The following is a 21,771-nucleotide window of genomic DNA, read 5'->3' on the forward strand; positions in this document are numbered from 1 at the left end:
TGTTCAGATCAGAAGAAAAAAAATGAATATAATCCAACCTGGATTATATTTGTTTCTATACCAAGGCAACCATAAAATAGAATTTTAAATATTTCTATTAATTAGTATTAATGTTTAAAATCAATATTCTTGAAGGGAAAGTGTCTAGAGCCCAGGAAATCCTAATGCTGCATTGGTAGTTTGACTGCTGCCTTCTTTAGGCTTGAAAATCCCTTTAATTCAGTGCTTGGTGCTGAGTGCTTAGTAATTTTAATAAACATGGCCCCCTTCTGGGGGGTTCATCCGAGACATAAAGCAGGGACCTCACCTTCCACCCAGGCCCATCGGGCTTTTTCTCTCAAATCCTGAGAACAACACCACTCTGGGCTTGGCTGCACCTGCGGAGGATGAACCTCCAGGAAAACACCCTGGGTGAGAAGAGCCGGTTCCCTGCAATTGTGTGTGGCCTTGGGAATGTGGGTTAGCACCTTTGGATCTCATCTCTCCTTTCTACAAAAAGGGGTATTTAAACCAGATGATCGCGAATGTCCCTCCAGCTCGAATATCAATCTCCCCTTCTGTGTTCTACTGGAGCAAAGGTAGCAGCAGCTTTAGCTGGGATATTCCAGTGATTAAAAGGACTTTAAAAAAAATCTACATTTAAGTTCATGATTATTGTTTAATTGTTATTTAAATATTGGCCCCAAATATTTTGCTTATGACTTATTGCTTAAGGGCAGGGTTAGAGTGAGGATAATTATTCAGTGATACAGAAGGCTCATCATGGTACCATGCACGTGGTTGGAGCTTAGTACATGGTTGTGGAATCGAATAAGTTATTAATGGGTGTTCTTTCTGGCTAAAAGGGGCATGGACAGTGAGAAACTTAGGGTTTTATTTCAATTCTCCACCATTCTCAAGAACCACCACCACGAACTGTTTACAGTAGGTTCTCAGTAGCATCTCCAGGGCATAGACCTGCATCTTGCTCTGGATGGGAGGTTGAAGAATTACCTCTGTTCTCAGTCATTTTTGGCTGAAGTGACCTTCTAGCATTATGTGGGATTTTTAATGATACTGTGACCTCTCTTACTATGAGCTGGGGGATGGGCACTGCCAAGGATCAGCCAAGCCTTAGACACTAGAAAAGACCATGCCAGCTAGAGAGCCAGGGGCCATGGAAATTGGAATTTGAGTCCTTGTTCTCAAGGAGGCTGAAGTAATTGTCTTCACTTGGGGTCCAGGGACCTGAGAGGCAGCACGATCGACTGCTTGCACTGGTTGGTTGTACTAGGAGGGCATTTTAATCAGCTCGCCTGTCGATCACCATGACAGCTTACACTCAAATACACCACCAGGAGGAGAAAACCTGGATCAGTCAATCATGCTGAAAAACTAGAAGTAAAATAGCTGTCATAGCCTAGATTAAAAAAATAAGACAACTATTGAAAAATCACCTGCATAGTTTCCCTAAATTTGTTTTTAAAATCTAGACACTCATTTCTTCTATAATCAAAATATTAATTTTGTACATACTTCCTCCCATTGTACAGGAGAACTAATGCTAGAAGCACTTTACTGCGACTATATGGGATTTTTTTTTTTTAAAGATCAGCATTTTACATTTCAATTTCGAGAAGTTTTACAAGACATGCAGATTCATAGAAGTAAGAAATTAATGAACTCTGTTGAGAAGCAATGGTTGTGAGTGTTTTGGGTTTAGGGCTGTCTCCTCCTGAATTGGAACAGGCTGTGAACAGGAGAGGCTGAGAATGGTGGGGTGTTGTGAGTCTGCAATTGAGTGGGTCCCTGACTACCTCTCTCCCTTGAGGGCCACCTCTCTCTCCTCCGCAGTCACCACCCTCCAACAGTTGCTTGTGTGACGCCACCGACACTTTGGTGGCTGGTGTCCTGTGTCTTCAGCTCTGGTGCTGACAGAGAGTCCCTCCTTGACTATACTCTGCCCAGGTTCTCCTGAAATCTTCAACTTGGCCTTGACTCTTGGGCTTCTGTGTTTGTCTCTTCATTGTCTGGTTTTGGCATGAATCCTGCTAAGCTGGTTTGACTAGGATCCTCCATCCTCCATATCTGATCATTAGATTCCTCATTCTCTGCTCTCTCACAGGTGGTGTCTGATCGTGCTGACCTGCCCTCTGCAAGAATCCTTTTGGGTCAGTGTAGCCACAGTCCCTTGGCACCCTTGATGTTCCACCTTATTAATTTTCCATCCACGGATCCACTCTGCTCCTTGGCTGTGAATTCCCAGTTGTGCATGCTGGGCTCAGAGTTGATTCCAGTTTCTCTTCTACTGTGAGACTCCACTGCAGTGGTCCCTACACCCATCGAGATGGGCTGCTGGAATAAAGCCTTCCCTGGCATCTTTAACAAGTGTCACTAATGGTTTCTTTCATGGCGCTGGTTGTCTCTGGTAGCTGCAGCAGCTCAACCCTCACACCACCATCCACCATAGGCCTCTGACTGCCTGAGACTGGCTGGGGCGTTAGAACCCTCTACACTGATCTCTACCCCCACATCCTCTCTCTACTGTTTGGGCCCCAGGCTTCAATGTGACCCACAGGACACTAGGCAGCCTGGAAGCATTTCTTGGATAGCTCAGTGTAAATCTGGCTCCAGTAAGGACTGAAACCCACGCGAGCACCAGCTCACTTCCATTGCTATTGGCTTCTTAGAGGAAAAGCTACCTAGTCAAACAGGTCATGAGAAATTAGTGAAAATAATTTCAGTCCAACCTACACACAAATACCTTGTCATGGTACTTTTCATCGTTCCCACTGGTATCTTCCTCAGGGTGAGACAGGAGGGAAGAGGGCAGGGCACAACCATTAAAAGAACGACATAGCCGTTGAGGATACGCCATAAATTGGTTAGGACCAACTTGGCCCAAGATGGTGGAAGATTCAACTTGCAACAGAGCTTGAGTCACATTTTAGAGTCATTGTAATACATTAGCATGCTAAATGGCACACCCACAGGCCCCACAACAGTCCTAGGCTGACCATAAAGGGCCAAAAAGTGGGCGGGACCCAATTCCTGGAAATCCCCCATCCTTCTCCGAAATCACTGGAATAGTCCTCCCACTTGTTGGCATATGAAATTATCCAGCCCATAAAAACTAGCCACCTACGTACCCTGGGGCCACTCTCCATGCTAAGACAGACCCAAGTTCTCTCTACGGAATGTGTATCTAATAAATCCTGACTTTACTTTCTTGACCTCTGTGTCTCGTCCTGAATTCTTTCTCCCATGAGACAAGAACCTATTCTCTGGTAACAAGGGCACAAATTATTAGTCAGGTTAATAATGACCCTGTTACAGTATTAACTGCTAACAGTTTATCAGTCAACTGCAACGTGTCAAATGGCATGCTAAGTGTTGTAAACATTCTTTTGATGAATCCTCGAAATTGGTACCATCTCCACTTTCCAGCTGCGGAGACTGAGCGCTGCTGTATAGTGCACAGGATTCACGTTCAGGACTGTGACCCTCCAAGGTCATTGTTTCATGGTGTGCTTCCTTCCAGCATCACCAGGGTCGCCTTACGCATCCTTGGCAAATGGACTACCAGCTTCCTGCCCTCTTTCCAAAAGGCACCCACCCGGATTTCCCCTCTCCACCTTGACTTGGCCCCTTACGACGTGGCTCCTGTTGTTGGATGGGTCTCCAAGCGGCCTGTCAGCTCCCCAGGGGAGGGTGGAAGGGATGCTTCGGGCTCCCACCTCTCTTTCTAAGTTCTCCTTTGCTATGTTTCTGTTTTCATTTTCAATTGACTCAAAACTTTGGTCTCCTGATTTTAACTGGCAGGGCCCCCTGGTAGTGTCAGGGGAAGAGGCAGTGTCTTACTAGCGCTTTGGAGGTCTTTGATTTCTTAGGGGGTCCAGAGGGCTTGCTTAGCTGCCCTTGTTCAAAGGCAAGCTCTCCCAGGCTCAGTGCCTTTGGGCTGTCTGTCTTTTTAATAATCCTGTTTACTAAGGTAGGAGGCAATTTTCTTAAAGTTGCTCAAAGTTTTGCTCTGTCAAAGATAAATGTCTCCCAGCTGAGCCTTTTTGTTCACATTTTGCCGAAGGCCTTTCCCTCGGCCTTGTTAGTCCACAGAAAGCCAGGCAGGATGTTAAAGATCCACTTCACTAATTCATAGCCAATTAGGAAGCTTTGTCTGAACCTGACTCGAAAGTTGCTTTGCCAGTAGATTTGGAGACTTGCCCCCTTGCACTCCACGGAAGTAAAAAAAAACTCCCTTTAGTTGGTTAGAAAATAGAATTTTGAAGCTAATGGTGGAACTGTTAGAGCAGGCAGATAGCTAGATATGATCAGAAAAATGGGGACACAGGCCAAATGGCAGGAATTGGGCAGAAAGGAGGGGCACCAGCCAAATGCAGGAAACTAAACATCATGTAAACACCAGGGGTCTCTGGGCAGAGAAAGAAAAGCAGAAGCCCCTGGGCTGATAAGAGGTGACACATTTTGGGGTGACAAGTGGCCTGGGGACTGACAAAGGTGGGAAAAAGCAGGAATCTCCAGTGTCTGAATGCAACTTTTTGCTCGTTATGTCCTCATTTCAATAAAATTAGCCTTGCAGAGTAGGAGTGAAACAGGAGGGCAGGGCACAACCACTGCAGGAATGACACAGCAACTGAGGACAGGACAGACTGGTTAGAACCAAGATGGCAGGAGATTCGACTTCCAGGGGACCGTGAGCCTCACCCACAGGCACCATGACAGTTCCTGGGCTGAACTTAAAAAGGTCAAAAAGTGGGCAGGGGGCCTGATTCCTGAAAATCCCTGCCCCTTCCCAAAAGTAGTTGGAATAATCCTCCTACTCATTAGCATATGAAATTACTGAGCCCATAAAACTTAACAGCTCTGCACCTTGTGGCCACTGTCTCTCCCTTGCCTTCTGAGACGGCCTGCACTCTGTCTCTGGAGTGTGTATGACTAAGCTGTTTCCCCGTCTGAGTGAGACAGACTGCACTCTATGGAGTGCGACTCTCTCTAATAAACTCGCTTCCGCTTAACCATGCCTCCCTCTTGAATTCTTCCCTGCGAGAGGCAAGAACCTATTCTCCGATAACAGAAGTACCAATGTCATGACACTTCTGATCCAGAATAAATAAGGACAAAAATCCCTCCTCCCTTTGCGAAAGGTGGGAACAGGCAGGAATCTCCAGTCTGAATGTGACCTTTTGCTCATTATGTTCTCATTTCAATAAAATCAGCCTTGCAGATTAGAAGTACCCATCATGCACCAACACCGTGACACTTCCCATCCAGACTAAATATGGACAAGAATCCCTCCTCCCTTCAGGAAGGTGGAGTTGAGATGAAAATCAGGGACTATGACCCCAGACCCTTCCCTCCCCAATGAATATTCTGCCCATTCATTTTTACACTCTATGTAACCAACCTGCCAAAGTAACTCAGGGCAGCCGCTCACCTGAGCCTGCCTGCTCTCCCCTTGAGAGTGTGCTATCCATCCCTTAATAAATCCCCACTTCACTTTCTTAACCTCTGTGCCTTGTCTCTGAATTCTTCCTGCAATGTGACGAGAGCCTCATCCCCAGCAACATTAGGACCCTTCCTTTCTACTAAGGTGTTTCATAGCTTCCAAAAGGTTACTTCGTCATGTGCGATTTTAGGTTGACATTTGTGGCCTCAAAATTTGAAATGCATGCTTATACAAACAAAACCTCCCAAACGCTCGCACACTTTTCCGGGTTGGAGTCTTTTACCTGGTTCGACGTCGAGAGAGTAGCGATCTATTTCCAGATCAAGCTGTTGGGCTGCGGCAGAGCGGAAATCCTCCAAGACGCCTCGCACTGCCTTGGTGAGGTTGTACGGCACCGACTTAGCAAATCTCATCTTACTGTTCACGATCACACTCCCATTTCTGAAGTTAAGTATTTCAAGCTGCTTAAAGCCGGTGAGGTTGGATCGTAGATATGGAACCAGCTGCAACAATGAAAGACAGTTTACCCTTATCGGTGTTCGGTGCTCAGCTGCTGCTAACTCACTGATAATCAGATTGCATTATCTGAGGCGTCCATTTCAGTTTCTTTGCTGTACTGGTGTTTGGATTTAGCGGGAGACCAGAACACCACTATTTAATGACCTGTTTGCAGCAATTATGTCTCATATTTCCACCTTTCTGTGTATTGAGATGGATGGGCAGTGATTTTCTTCATGATGAACTGTGAGAAAGACGATTTTAAAAAGTCCAGGTCAACACTATCAGCCAAGCAGGGATGCCAGGCTCGGTTATTAAAAAGAAAAAATCTGAATAAATAAACACATGTTCCAAACTGAACCCAGGAGCAGACTGACCTATGCCTGGTATGTGGGACATCCACGTGGAAGCAAACAATTTGAAATACTATTGAAATAAACAAAAGCTTAAAAAGCAGCTTGTCTGAATTTGACACAACATTGTAAAATGACTATAACTCAATAAAAAAAATGTAAAAAAAAATCAGCTTGTCTGTCTGTGCAGGGATGTTTCACACTAACACAAAAGCAGTGCAGTGAGAAGGGCAGAGAACTTGGCTGTCAGGAGACCAGGGGTCCGTCCCGGAGCTAGCTAGCTGTGTGACCTTCAAGCCACTTAGCTACTGTGTCATTCCTCAATGTTCTTACCTGAATTATGAGGGAGAAGAAAAGGTGGTTCCCTAAGGACCTTTTCCAAGCTATAATTTAATAATCTCAAAATTGCACCCCTAGGAATTGTGCTTCACATTCCTGCACCTGCTTCTTATAAGCCCCATCCGTGAGATCACTTTTCAGAAATGTTTGAAACTCAGTGATGTCTGTTCCCAGTCCTGAAAGTGAGCCTCCTCCTTTCTGAACCAACACCCACAAACCCAGAGAAGACACAGGTGCAAGCTACAACCTGCCAGGCTTGGCCTAGACCTGCTTTCCTTTCATCCCTGTCCCCACCCCACCAGAATTTTGACTCTGACCCAGACCCACACATTGGTAGCCCCTCGAGTTAACTTCCCCACTAAGGTTATTGTGAAAATGAAATGCAATTTTATAAAAAGTACGTAACTTCTTTTTTCTATCTACTCTCTCCTGTTTTCTCCTACCATTATGGGCTCATTCTTTGCATCTTTAACATTGCTTTGGCCTTCGGTGGGAATTCCCTGTCCTCACTGAGTGTGCAGGCAACTAGCCACTCCCTTCTCCCGAATCCACTCCCGTCTTCCTCATGGGAAGGAGGCTACCCAGCTAAAGACCATACTTCCCAGCCTTCCGTGCAGCAAGGGAGGCCATGTGACTGGTTCCCACTGATGGAATGTGAGTGGAAGAGATGTGGGCACCTTGGCACCACTTGCTTAGGAAGTTGCTTGCCCGGGGCTTCCTCCCTTCCCCTTCTCACAGATGAAAACAGGGATGTGCCAGGGGCCCAGCTTCGGCCGTGTGAGTGGGCAAACACCCTTGGGCTTGGCAGAATTATAAGATGGAGGGAAATGTGAGTCCCTGGATGACGTTGGAGAGCAGAGCTGTCCCAAAAGTGAAAGAGAAATAAACCCAAATACTATTTAATTTACTATATTCTCAGTCTCCTCATTACAGCAGTCTAGCACGTACCCTAATTAACGCACCTGGGCTCGGTGCCCTGGGACTGTGCCTTGATTGTCCCAATTTTCACTCACCTCACTCGGGGGAGGGAGGAGACAGTACAAAGTCTTCCTCTATAGCGAAGTCTTCCTTTAAAGTTCACATGAAGAATTGAGTTTTATGTGTTTTTTCACTTGCACAGTGATTTAACTTACATGAAGCTCACAGATATTTTTTGCTTTAATCTTTGAGATAACGCATTGTGTACTTGACTTTAACTGGCCATGACTGTTTACAGGGGTTACATAGTCCAGCATTTCTCGCTGTGTATTTCTTTTTGTGCACATAGAAACAAAATAAACATGTCAGTTTGGAGGGTGTTTTATAGTCAGAGTTATACGCCATCATGATTAACTTCTCACTCTCTTTGGGGTCAGTGACGGTAAGCCACTTAGCTGTTTTTCAGTTTTATGAGAACTTAAGGGGAACTAAAACAAAGGATTCTTCCCCGTGAACTCTCACCCTCATCTGCGGTGGACCTTTCTAGCCTTGAACCCTTTCAGCAGATGGCTGGAAAACAGCATGTGCCATTATAGCTCTGGAAAAATCTGCTTATGTTGTTTTTAAACTGCAAGTTCAGTACTTGAGTTCCTATGTATTATTCCTGGGAAACCTACATTAGTAGGAACTATAATGAAAAAGTCTTAAAAACAAGATTGCTCCCATAAGGCTGGGTGGCAGAGTCTGCCTTATGCATCCAGCACAGAACTCACCTGCCTGTTGGATCTGAATCCATCTCACCACGCTAGCTGAATGCCGCTAGCTAACACACAGGCTTGTTTGTCTCTTCCAACTTGCATTGCTCAAGACAGCCAGTGATTCTATTATAAAATAACAGCACAAAAAGAAAGGAGACACACAGAGTTGTATGTCAACTCACCAGCTGCATGAACCGTTGCTCCAGAGCCTGGTACTCGAGCGAGCTCTTGTTGAACAGGTCACTGGAGAAGGGCATGTTAGCCACACGCAGACTGAAGAACACCACAAGTTCTCGGCCCCTGGGGGCCACGGTCACAGAGCTGGTGGTGATGTACTGCAAAGCTGGGGCAGGAGTCGTGCTTTCCAAGAAGCCATCTGGGGTGGAAACATACCCACTGAATCCCGGTACCTCTGAGAAGGGAGCGTTAACGAGATCCAGCCCATCTAAGCCTCTGGCTGTATCTTGGCTGCTGCCTTCTGAAGATGTCGGCGAATGTGAAATTTCCAGAGCCAACTGACTGTTGGCAGAATAATCATCAGTGGGGATGGTTAGCCGTGGGATTAGTGCTGTCTGGTCAATGGACATCATGTCGGTGGTACTTTGATCAGTCAGAGAGAAGATGCTTGATGCAGTGAAGAAAGATGGAGTTTCTGATAGGGAGGTAGAGGCCACAGCAGGTGGAGACCAGGAACTGTCCGTGGAGGAAGCTCCTGAGACCAATTCATTATGTCCAAGCATCCCCCAAAGAAGAGAAAGCAAAAGGGAAAATCCAAAGTTAAAATTAATTTTTGAAAAATAGCATTTGAACTGATTCTTTTCATATCATGTTTAAAAAAATTGTTTTGGTATAGAAAAGGCCAGTGGCCTGTGTCCAAACCTGGGGAGACTGAGGGTGGGTCCCTGAACCCATTTTATTCAGGCCCAATACTTCTGGATATGTGAGACTAAAAGAACACCAATTGCCTAGAATTTCTGGAATTCCTGCCCAGCCAGACACAGCACATCTAGGGACCAGGAGGTAAAAACTGACTAGGTCAGCAGATGGTGCCAAACCACAGATGGTACTGGAATAGATCACATCCCAGCTGGAACTCCCAGCCAATTAGCTGTGCAGTTTTGGCCTGGAAATTTTATTAACCTTCCAAGCATACAAGCCTGAATTTTATGCAATTGGGTTTTTTGGGGAATCTCAATGATCACATTTTGGTTGTTTTAGTAATTAAAATTTAAATTATGCTTCTCCAAAATTGGATAACTGAATAACTTGCCAATTTGCAAAATGCTATTGAGAGAATGAAGGTGTGGGTTATGCATACAATTGGAACTTTATATTGACCATATATCTTACTAAATATTGACAATATTTAAAGGTTTTGTCCTTCTTACAGGATTATACCTTGATAATTTCTACCACCACTTTGCATTGCTTTTTTGGATAAATACACATTGAACTACTAAAGTCCACTCCCTTTTTGGTGCAAAATTAAAATCAATAAGGATTTATGAACTAGGAAAGGGGTTATATGAAGCTTTCAGATAAAGAGATTGGTGGGTTATTAAAATATTCCAATAAACCTAAATCCGGAGGCACTGACAATATTTAAGGCATTAGGTAGATCAAAACAGGGAGCTTTCTGTGATTACTTCAGTGGCATTTTGGCAAATATGTGGGAAGGCTGTGTTGAAATCCAAATGCTAAGCATGATGAATGAACTGTCTGGATGCAGATAGAATCTTTGGACTCTCAGCTAATTTATAAACTGAAATTCCAAGTGATAAACTGCTCTGAAAGGTGGAATCATATTACTTTTATTAGTTTCTTAAAATAAAACCTGCCTGTGGCGAGTTGTAACCAGATTTCAGAGAAGCCCCCTCTCTTCTCTCTGCCTGGGGAGGATGCCTAAGTGTGTCTCCCCATTATTCACTCAACTGTCAGAAATGATGGTTCCTAACACCCAAGATCTCTCTGGATGTACATGTGTAGTTTTGTTCAAATCTCCACTGCCATGGGCCGAATGTTTGCATCCTCCTCAAATCCATAAGTTGAAGTCCCTCATCTCCAATGTGATGGTATTGGGAGGTGGGGTCTCGGGGAGGTAAGGAGGTCATAAGGGTGGAGCCCTCATGAATGGGGTTAGTGCCCTTAGAAACAAGAAGAGACAGGAGAGCCATGACCTCTCTCTGCCACGCGAGGACACAGCAAGAAGGCATCAGTGTGCTCACTAGGAAAAGGGTCCTCACCAGGCACTGAATCAGTTGGCAATTTGACCTTGGATTCCCCAGGCTCCAGAACTGTGAGGAATGAATTTCTGCTGTTTAAGCATCCAGGCTATGATGTTTTGTTACAGCAGCCCAAGCTGACTAAGACATCCATGGGAGGATCTGGGATGAGTAAGCGGAGGGCTTCGAGTACTATCGGTGGTTTGATTTGACTTCCTTGTGCCGTGGGGAAAGGCATTTGAATCTGTGTTCCTGTGATGGGCTCTCTCTGCTCCTCCAGATGATCGGGGGCAGAGAAGAAGCACCAGGGCCAATGTCTTCACTCTGCACTGGGCCAGCATCTCATTACTCATACTGTTCTCCCGATACAGACTTTAGTCAGACTGAAACCGTCTGCTGCATTATGTCATCAACCGACAAACATGAATTTCTAACTTTTTCCCTTTGTGGCATCTTAGCATTCATCATTCACATTCACAGTAAATCCAACCAAGTTACTTCATGGATACAACAGTTGGCTATTTAAATGTAGGGTTGCTAAATAAAATACAGGATACTCCCATTGGAACATGCTTACACTAAAGCATTATTTGTTGTTTATCTGAAATTCAAATTTAACTGGGTATCTTGTATTTTGCTCTGCTGAGTATAATAACCCCATTGAAGTCTGATTTTAAAAGCCTCCTACTCTCTCTTGGCTTGATACTGAAACTACTAAGGCTACAGTCAATTCCTTCGAAATAAAAATACCATCCAAACTTTACCATCACTTATAAATGTACTTTAAATTATTATGCTTTCATCAGATTCTTATGCAAAAGACATGGCAGTAACACAGCCATTCTAACCTTAAGTTTTTATACTGCAGTGGAGAAGTCAGTCCCTAAAAACCAAAGATGTTTAGTTCATCATAAGATGTGCAAAACAGACTCAAAATAACTTTACTTAAACAACAAGTTCCTACTATATATAGCACAAGGAAATATAATCAATACCTTGTAATGGCCTATAATAAAAAAGATTATGAAAAAGAATATATATATATATATATATATATATGCATAACTGAATCACTATACTGTACACCAGAAATTAACATGACATTGTAAGCCAACTATACTTCAATAAAAGAAATTTTTAAAAATCAAACCAAGATACCATTACACCATAAAATTAGCAAAAATTAAAATGTGAATATACAATGTAAACACTGAATATTGATTTAGTAATAGTTATCAGTATATTGAGAGGAGATAGTATTGTAAGAAACTTAAATCCCTATTTCCAATAATAAGTCAATAAGTAATATAGAAAATATCAAAATGTATATATATTTTAAAAATATGGCAAGAATAAATGCCAGAAGAAATAGCTTGCTGAGTTAAAACGGTCTGCTTTTGGAAAGTAGTCTGCAGAGTGGGGAGGTGTGAGGTAGCAAAATGCTGTCTTTGTGACTTTAATGTGACTTGGCTTTAAAAAAATTAAACTTATTTTGAGACAGTTGTATATTCAAATGCAGTTCTAACAGAGAGTAGAGTAGGAATGGCAGAGTAAGACACTCCAAAAGTCAAGTTATCCTTCACATTTGAAAGTTCTGAGTAGTAAGTAGCTGCGATACAATAAGAAATATGTATTTGTCTGTGACCACTTCCTGACACAGAGCTCTGAAGTTTCTGACCCTTGGGCAGCAGCTGGAGAAGTACGCAGTCAACCCCATTGCAGGAGAAGGTGGGAGCTATGTGTTTCTGCCTGCCCCCTTGGTGCTGAACCCCTGGGGATAGCCACAGGAAGGGCTTGGTGCCCGTTTAAAACTGCCTCTTGTTTTCTGTGGTTCTGCTGGCTTTAAGGATGGGCCGAGGAGCAAAGCCAAACACGGTGCAAGAAAGCAAAATTCAGCAAGTGCAATTCTTTGAACCACAAACTGTGACCATTTGTAGAAACCAAACTGGTGTACCCTGGAAAAGCAAGTCTGGCTTCAGGAGTGAGTCTCCTCCGAGACCAACCTTCAGCAGTTTTGCCTGTGAACGGTGAAGATCAAAGCAAGAGCTATTTTTTGAAATAATGCAAATATTTTAGCTCAAATTTGGAAAATTGTTTACCTCACAAAAAGTTTTCCTCAGACTGTCATCAAAACCCTGAAGGTATGGTTAATGAGGATTTTCTTAAGTGCAATAAATATGCAACAGTTTAAATGAAAATCAAGTGTATTTAAAAGTCAAACACGCATTTTTTAAGGAGGACCAGAGAATATTGGAGAATATTGGTTTTTATGCAGGATTGCTTTCTACCCGTAAATGAAAGAAACGCAGTGTGGATGAGAAGTTTTGAGGGATGCTGCTCTTTCTTTTGGGAAAGTAAGAAGCTATAAAATCATAGGGGAATTGGATCTAAAACAAAGCCTCTCCAATGGCTTGGAAATGCCCGTGTGGGGACATATGCTCCCTGAGGGCAGAGCCGGACCTTCCTTTGAGTGCTCCCTGCACAGAGGACTGCACGAGCCCAGAAGGGACTCAGGTTTGGTCTGTGGATGTGAAGCCGACTATCGGGGGCCAGTCAGTGGTGGTCAGTCACTGGCCTGGGGCAACATCCAGAGGATGCTGAGAATGCGGGTTAGACAAAGGGTGCTGGCCATGTCCTGTGTGCGCCTGGAAGACAGTGAGATCTGCTCAGAGAGTTCCTCAGGTGTCTTGAAAAAGTTGACGTGGTTTAGTTTGTGTAGGAAAAACTGTGAAAGACTAAGAAATGGGTTTACAAGAATTCTGGATGTTTTTAAAGGGAATTCTGAGTCTCCACAAGCAGATTTTTTTTGAGGGGGTATTTAATTTTAGAGAGTTTTGTGCTTTTGTCTTTGACTGGGCCCTTTTACAGCTACATAAGCCACAGGACACTGAAGGTATCGCAGTAATTCTAGTCCATGGAGATGCAAGCGAACTTTGTCTGATGGGGAGGCCATGGGTTCCCTTTCCCTGGAAGAGAGGATTCCAAACATTGCATGTTGTTGCTGGGTAGATTTTGACCCGCTTTGCATCAGTTTGCACATTTGTGTCAGCATTCCTGATTGCCTATATCAAGGGTTGGCAAACTTTTCCTGAAAAGGGCCAAATAGTAAAAACGTTAGGCGGTATACTTCACGTGTCTTGATTGCAACCACCCAGCTATGCGGCCATAAGCTCTAACACAGTCAGAGTCAATCAAGGGGCAGGCTGTGTTCCAGGAAAACTTATTTCTGGGTACTGACACTGAAGTTCAGAGTATCTTCACATGTCACAGAATGTTATAACCCTGTTGAGTTTTTTCAGCCATTTAGAGAGGTAAAAACCAGACCTAACTTGCAAGCTGTACGGAAACAAGTGGTAGGCTGGGTGAGGCCCAGGGTGCCGTCTGTGGCTCTCTGGCCTGTGTCCTGCCTGTCTTTAGAACTTCTTCTGAACCAACTTTAACATCTTATTTGTTCCTTCATTAACTAATGAGTTCAATAAAACCTTTGCTGTGTGTTCCTTTTATTTTTGTATTTGTTTATTTTTATGTATTTACTCTTTTTAAAAAATCTTTTTTTTGTTGTTTTAAAAAAATTTTGAGGAGGGAGGTACTTAGGTATACTCACTTACTTATTTATTTTAATGGACATACTGGGGATTGAACCCAGGGCCTTGTGCATTCTAGGTACACACTCTACCACTGAGCTATACCCTTCCTCCTGTTCATTTTATATTTGGATGAGAGTCATGCTTGTACTTGCCTCCACAACCCCCAGTTTCCACCCTTGACCCAGTCAGTCTTCTGCCCCCACCTCCTCCTCCTGTAGGCTCTGCTCTGAACCTCTCCTATGTCCTTGTGTTGGATGACTGCCTAGACACAAAAGCAATCATTTACACCAAAAAAAAAAAAAGTTACTTTAAAAAAATTACTCTTTACCATTCCAAAGGCAGTTAGTGGAATTCGACTGAGGTATTTGGAGAACATGAATCAAAAAGCTGAGAGACTCTGTCCTGAGTGAATATTAGAAACCGAGGATGCTTTCAGAACAGTATCAGTATCCGGGCCCTTCTGCAAAGGAGTGGAGTTAGACAGTTAGACCCTGGGGAGGGGGCCCCAGCACTGGTCTGTCTGAAACTCTTTCCAGGGGATTCTACAGTGCAGTCAGGATTGAGAACCAGTACGTCTGAGGAAGTGGCATTTAAAAAATTTCCTTGATACAACAAAGGCAAGTTGCTCTTTCAAGACATAGAGCATGCAATAAATAATGGATAGAACTCCTGTGATGTTAATAACATATAATATTCTTGTAGTTTAAAGCATAATAGAAAGACCCAATTCTACGAAAGAGATGATAAGATTATGAATTGATTTAATCAAGCTCTTCTCAAGGTTTTTTTAACTGTTTGGAAATTGGCAAATTAGGATTTATGGCCAAAGACTTAAATATAAATTTTACTTATTGAAACCTCACACCATTTCGTAAAGAATTCGAGATGGACAAAGACCTAACAGTGCCGATAACAATCTGTGAAGTGTTGTGACTTTCCACCCTACCTCACAGAGTTCTTAGCTCCTCGGGTAGGAAAACTCAGAGACTCTGTTTTTAAGCAGGGACTTTAAGTTTTCCAAATCTCAAAGTTTGGGGTGACGTCATGGTGCACTCACTAACTGTGATGGCTCAGCTGTGAAATACCAAGTCATTTTATACTTGTCTGATGTTTTATACCATGCCAAGTATTTCTACATAGTTTATGCAAAATGATCCTCAAAGGTTTTAATAAATATTATAAAAGTTAATTACATTGCATACAAATCTGTAACTTATTTCCCCTACCAAGCCAAACTCTATTATTTGATTCAACGTCAGTTGCTCAAATACTCCATAGACGCAAGCTTTCTTTGGCCTTCTGTCTTGGTTCTCTCTCCTGCCTCCGCTTTGTGTGTTGTCTGTCTGCTTCCCTCTCTCCCGACTCTGACATTCACAGGCCGAGCATCTCGTGGGCTGCATTCAAGATTCTGCATTTTAGTTCTTTCTCCATCTTTCCTTTTAATGAGTCCCAGTTCACTGCTGATGTATTTTGTTACTGCTTTCTCTTCTCTGTGCTCATTCTGTATTTCATTAATGTCTATTAACCACCCTTTGAGAAGGGCAAGCTACATACAGTTATCCTACTTACAGGTAAAGAATCTGAGGCTGAGGAAATTTAAAACCTATTCAGAATTAATTTATGACAGGCCCACTGATGTTCAGTTTTCCTAACATGGCCATTTCATTTCCACAAAACTCCCAAAAGTTGTTGATGCTTGCCTCTCTGCCAGGGCTTCATTCATTCACTCATGTGCGCATACTTGCATTGGCTCAGCTGCAATTACTCAGTATCTACCCACTGCCAGTACTCACAAGCCACTGAGGCAGCAGCGAAGAACAAGATGAATACACTGGCTGCCTCAGTGCTTACAGTCGCTGAAAATATGGCAATAGCTCCAATTGACTGAGCACCTCTTATGTATTTGTTATTGTACCTAAAAGTCACGTCCAAGTTATAAGGCGCTATCATCCCCACTGTGCAGAGAAAGAAATTGAGGCATGGACGGATGAGAAAACTCTTAATGCAATAGCAGTGATGGATACTTAATAAGGTTGGCATTGGGACAACATACCCATGGTCTCAAGGAGCAAGTGGTAGGTTAATGGGGTGCTGGATCTAATATATGTCATGAGAAGCTGGATGGAAAAGGGGTGGGGCATGGAGACATCCAGTAAAGTGGCTTTTTGTGAATTATACGCTACTTACAACACAGAACAATGACTCTGCCAATCAGGTGCATGCAGGTTTACTAACACGTGATATGAAACAAAAGGTCAGCTTTTCACTTTTCAATAATGAATCTCTAAACTACTTAAATCCTATTTTCCAGGTAGTTTAACTATATTCAAGGGGACAGGCAGGTCTACTGACAATGCCACCCCCCTCCCCCTCCCCATTTTGTTCAGGGAGAGTCCAGACACTGTGATTTGAGTGACTGTTAAGCAAGGGATCCAAGAGACCTTCTTTCAATGAAAACACAGACTTTGGAAATTTCAAGTTAAGGGAAATTACATCAGCTACATTCTAACAATTATGAGTCTGATAATTTAGCAACACTCTTGTTTATACTCCTCATGAAATCTCACAGTAAAAGAGTAATCACATTTGTTAGCAGTAGACGTTTTCTCAGGAGAGCAGCTCACCCTGTTCAGCCCCAGGCCTCCTTGATGAGGCTCTTGCTGAAATTAATGGAAAAATGGGAAGACCGAAGAGGCAGAGCACTTGTAAGAGGAAAAAGCAGGTTGAATCCGGTATGAGAAATGGGAATCTGATTCCACATGGTTTTGGGGGGTAAGCTACTCAGATTCCCACCTGAAGAGGAGATCTCACCAAACGTCCGCCTGTACGTCAAGCAAGGTTGTTCCAGGCACAATCACACACTTAGGGAATGGTGAACTTTTAAAAAGAGGTACTGCAGAATTAGCAAGTTTGAAGGGGAAACTGGGTTCATGAATACTAAAAAGGGGACAAAATATATTCGCTATGTATCACAGGTTAACTCATCCTGGTTTAATGTTATATATTGAAAGAGCAGGAAACTAAGTAACTAAACGGCTTTGCTAAAGCTGTTTGCTAACTTGTTCTGATGCAAAATTCTTGCAACTTGTTTTTCTCTTTTCTTTGACAGCTCCTCATCTCTATCTCACTTGCTTAGCTGCTTTTTACACTCTCCACTCCGCATACATTCTCTTCCCAGAACAGCTTATCCTTTAACCCAGGAGCTGTGTTCCAGGAAGGTGGTCACGGGCTGATAGCCTCAGAAGAATGAACAGACCCCCCGGAGTGTCTACGTGATGCTGGGTGGACGTGTCAAGACTAAGAATACAGCACCCCAGAAAAACGGCCTGTTTCTTGTCGTCTTTCTGTTCCACCCAGCTTTTCTACAAAACCTCAGGACACCAGCCCCAAAATGGACTCAGAATCTCTAGGGCATCAGCCTGCTGTGACTCCCCTCTGCCTGGCTAACAATAAGCTGCTTTGTTCTGAGACTCCCCAAACTCTGTCTCTGAATCTGAAATTGTTTTGCAGAGCACAGAGGCTGTTTTTTTTCCTGGCAACAATATCAAACCTTAAGAAACATTTTTCCAGAAAAATTTAAACATGAGTCTCAAGGTATAACAGGAAGAGAAAACAGTGTGTGCAAAGGCGCAGAGACGGGCGGGAGCAGGGCACCCACAAGACGGGGAGCACGCGTGACGTGGACCGTGGCTGGATGTGAATGGAGGGAGAAGAAGGGGTCTTGGGTGACGTCTACGTTTCTAGAACTTTCACTGACGGAGGCTGTGCTCACTGAGACAGGGAACACAGGAGGGGAAGCCTCGGTGTTTCTCATTTATAATCTAAAACGGAGAGAAGAGCTATCCTGTGCATCTTTGAGCAAGGGTCAGCAATAAATCAATTCCAACAAAGAGCATAAAAGAGCTTTGACGTGTTACAGCCCACATGTAAGTTACAGTTAGAGCCATTACTGCGGAGCGAGGCTTTCCTAAGATGCCCTGCCTGCCCCTCCCCAGCCGTGCCAGAGACCCCGGGGAGTTTGTGAGAAGCGCAAATTTGCCCCACTTCGCACCTACTGAATCAGAAACTCTGGGGGAAGGGCCCAGCAATCTGTGTTTTAACAAGTCCTCCAGGGATTCTGATTCAGGGGACAGTTATGAGAACACTGGCAGAGGAGAGGTTCTACAATTTATTATGGGAAATACAGGGACCTAAGCACAGTGATGCAGCCCAGCCTGGGTCTGCCCCTGAGAAAGATATATAACAACACATTTCTTCTGCGTCAGTCCTCCTAGGTCCTACTTCATCCACAGGTGCCTCTTTATGATAACTTTCTGGTAAAGACTTTGGTTAAGAAGAGCTACACGAACAGTTACGTGTAATACCAAAATCTGTGAAGTCCAAATAAGGGAACTTTAGAATCAATTTATCAAAGACAAGGAAATCCAACTTTAGGCAGTAGCTTTTTACTCTGAAGAGTAAGAAACCTGTAACATGATTATATTGATGTTCCTTTAGAAACGTTCTTCCATTTGACATTTAAAATACTGTTTTTTTATATTGATGAATGTCATTTTGGGGAAAAAATGACATTTCTGCCATATATCTATAGAACTTGTTCAAAAGTATGTTTGAATTTCCAGGATGTTGTCAACTCAAGCCGGTTAACATCTTTCTTTGCTTACTTCTTAATGGAATATAAGTTCCCCCCAGGAAGAGAACTGGTATGAGGGGTTTTTGCCAAATTACCATTGAAGAAGATATTTGTATTTCAGCCCCTTAAAACAATCACTTCCTGCCTCAGTGCATTCTGTAAGCTGGTTCTGTAAATACATACTTTGAAGACATTACTAAAGAATATCATATTTTTATCAGCTAGGGGGAATCATTACGTGTAAAGAAGGAAAGAATGCAAGAGACTGGTTCTAAATTTCTGTTTTTAAAAGATAGTTTAGAAGCAAGAACTTCTGGGGAAATATTTTAATAGCTCCAGTTAGGGCTATTTCAGACTCAAATTTCTAAGCATTACTCATCCTTAAGTGATCCATAAAGAGCACTTAAACTGCCTTTAGCGTGTTAGATGCCTGGTTAATTTCATGCCCCTGGTATTGACAACTGTACTTAAAATATGATATTTCATCTGCTTTTATTTTACAACGGATTTTTGAACATTTTGCAAGATCTATTAAGAGTAATGAACTATATTTGAAGAAATCAGAACCTAATCATATATTAACATTAAGCCATAAAAAAATTCAATTCTATAGGAGGTTGTAGGGGGTAGGGGTGGGGAAGGATTTACAGCATCCTGCAAAGGCTGAATGCAGAGGGAATGTAACATTAACTACAGAATCTGAATAACTCAGGCAACGGTTCATTATTTATTATCTGAATAAAGAAAATGCATTCAAACTCTCCTCACCTGCAGTGAGGAATGCCTGAATCATGAATATCTTTTTGGGCAAATCATCCCTTTCTACTTTTAATTTAACACTTCATGGTTTGAAGATAAAGTGTTGCACTGAGGAGGTTCACATTTTGCATCTATGACTCATGTATGCATCATGTATGAATCGTGGCACTTTATGACTCCAGCGGCCACCAAGAGAAATGCAGGGTGCCTCCCCTGATGGAAAATCCAGGGACATCATCATTATCATTAACATCCATCCATCTTCCATCACTCATCCATCCATCCCTTTATCCATCCATTCATCCAGAGAGTGTCCCTGGAGAGGAAAACAAGATAATGCTAAGAGCTGATGTCAAAAGATGGAGTGAGATTGCTTCCATTCAAGGGCAGCTGCGATGGGTAACTACATCAGGAAGGTGTCAGCAGCCATGAGGACTATCCCGGGTGAATCTGCTGTTTATTACTTTATAGAAATGGACAGATTTAGGTACACAAGGAGCTGTTTCCCTGGGAAAAAAAGCAATTCTGTTGCAAGTGAAAAAATTACTTAACACATAGGGAGACAGCCTTCTGTTTTTAATTAAGTGTAAATAATAAGGGTATGGTTCTAAAGTACGATGACCTGTGTGTTCCCACAATACTGGAAATGAAGTGACTGGACAGCAAGAGCCCCTGGTTGGTTCTGGCTGAGCAATGTTTCGTGATGTTACCACAAGTTCCATATTGCTACCGGATGATGATGAAAGGGAGCAGGACCCTGTGAAGCCGCCTCCACAAGTTGATAGAAAAGCTGAGTCCCCCAGGCCTCCCTCAGTCGCAGAAGGGCAGGCTCAAGCAGTTAATCAGGACAAGCCTACAGGCACTGGGGGAAGACAACTTTGACCACCTAGCTCAGCTATTAACTGAGATTATTCCTTCATTTCCCTTTAAAACTTTCATGGCTGAACAAAATCTTTGGAGATTCTTTTTTGGGGCGGGGGTGGATGCTGGGTCCACCAGATTGCAGTCATTTTGGTTAAAAGCAGCTTGCTTTCTTGTTACCAAGGCTGTTGGCCCCAGGGTCATACCCCTGCCCCTCCCTCGATTACTCTTATCTAAGTCTCAGGAGGCAGCTGCAGAGAAGAAACAAGAACTGGTTAGAACCCAACCCAAGATGGTGGAGGATTTGACTTCCAGGGGACCTTGAGCCTCATTACACACTCATTGCAATATATTAGCATGCAAAGTGACACACCCACCCACCAGCGCCAAGATAGTGACAACTGCCATGACAACAATCAGAAAAGCCCATACAAGGACTGAATAGCCCATCTGAGGACTGACTGGCTCCAGCACACCCGGAAGGAGGACATGAAGGCAGAAGCCTCCCATAAAAGTCCACGTGGCCTGACCAAAGCCGGAGCTGTCTCTACTGCCCATCCTGGCAGACGGCTCCCTGCTCGGGAGCCTCTTCCAGGGTCAAGTGCTTTTCTTGCCTTCTCTCTGCTTGAGCACTTTCCTTCCATTTCGCCTTCTGAGCAGTAGAGCAGCTATTCACTTAGTCCCTCTGCCGCGGCTGTGCGAATTCTTCCACAGCGGTGGCAAGAACTTCCTAATTAAGGGATCCCTCCATCCGTTAACAATGGGACCCCTTATGATCTGGGCTCTGAACTGATCCCTCAGGCATTCCTTGCCCTGCCCTCTGCTCTGTTCCAGGGAGGTGGTGCTGGGGTGCTGAACCCTGTAGGTGCCATTTCAAAGGCCTCTGTACCATCCGGTTTCTGGCTGGGATTGGCCAACATGTTGCTCCTCCCTGCACGCCCCAACTCCCTGCTCTTGCAACAATTCTCTCTCCTCTGTGTCTCCAGCTCCCACTGGACAGGTGTTCTAGGCTTCCAGCTTCCCTCGGGTGAGCTGGCCCCTGGATCCCAGTGATAACTGCCTCCAACTTTTGTCTCTCAAGCCTGGGGTTGGGGTTGGGGTTGGGGTGGGGGGTAGATATACTTGCTCTTTTTAGTCTGCGGATAGCCTCTCTCTCCTGTCTGGCTTCTCAGCTCCTCTGCCACCTAACATATTCCTTACATTAAATTCTCTTTCTTGTAAATAATATTTGGAGCTAGTCAAAACTGCTGCTGTTTGGCTGCTTTGACCTATAAGAGTGGCAACCTGATGCCTGTTCTTTTCTGGTTAGATTCTGACTGTTACAGGTCAGTTTAGGAAGAATCGTTCCCACCAAAAAGGGACTTTGAAAAGCTGGCCCCAGCAGAGGGGATGCAGAGGGC

At 43.6% G+C, this 21,771-nt stretch overlaps 1 protein-coding gene and 1 non-coding gene across 2 annotated transcripts in view; both read right to left on the reverse strand.

Moving 5' to 3' along the window:
- IMPG1 (interphotoreceptor matrix proteoglycan 1) overlaps positions 1–21,771 on the reverse strand; it is a 99,018-nt gene that overhangs the window by 15,340 nt on the left and 61,907 nt on the right. Inside the window, exons 12-13 of the mRNA XM_072966279.1 lie at positions 8,492–9,002; positions 5,727–5,946 (exon numbers count right to left, since the gene is read on the reverse strand). Coding sequence (XP_072822380.1) covers positions 5,727–5,946; positions 8,492–9,002 — 731 coding nt within the window. The remainder of the gene's footprint in view (positions 1–5,726; positions 5,947–8,491; positions 9,003–21,771) is intronic.
- On the reverse strand, positions 14,153–14,221 carry TRNAS-AGA (transfer RNA serine (anticodon AGA)). Its single transcript has one exon. It is a non-coding gene; the product is annotated as a tRNA-Ser (tRNA).

The sequence above is a fragment of the Vicugna pacos genome, chromosome 8, assembly GCF_048564905.1.
Source record: "Vicugna pacos chromosome 8, VicPac4, whole genome shotgun sequence".
Lineage (NCBI taxonomy): Eukaryota > Metazoa > Chordata > Mammalia > Artiodactyla > Camelidae > Vicugna > Vicugna pacos.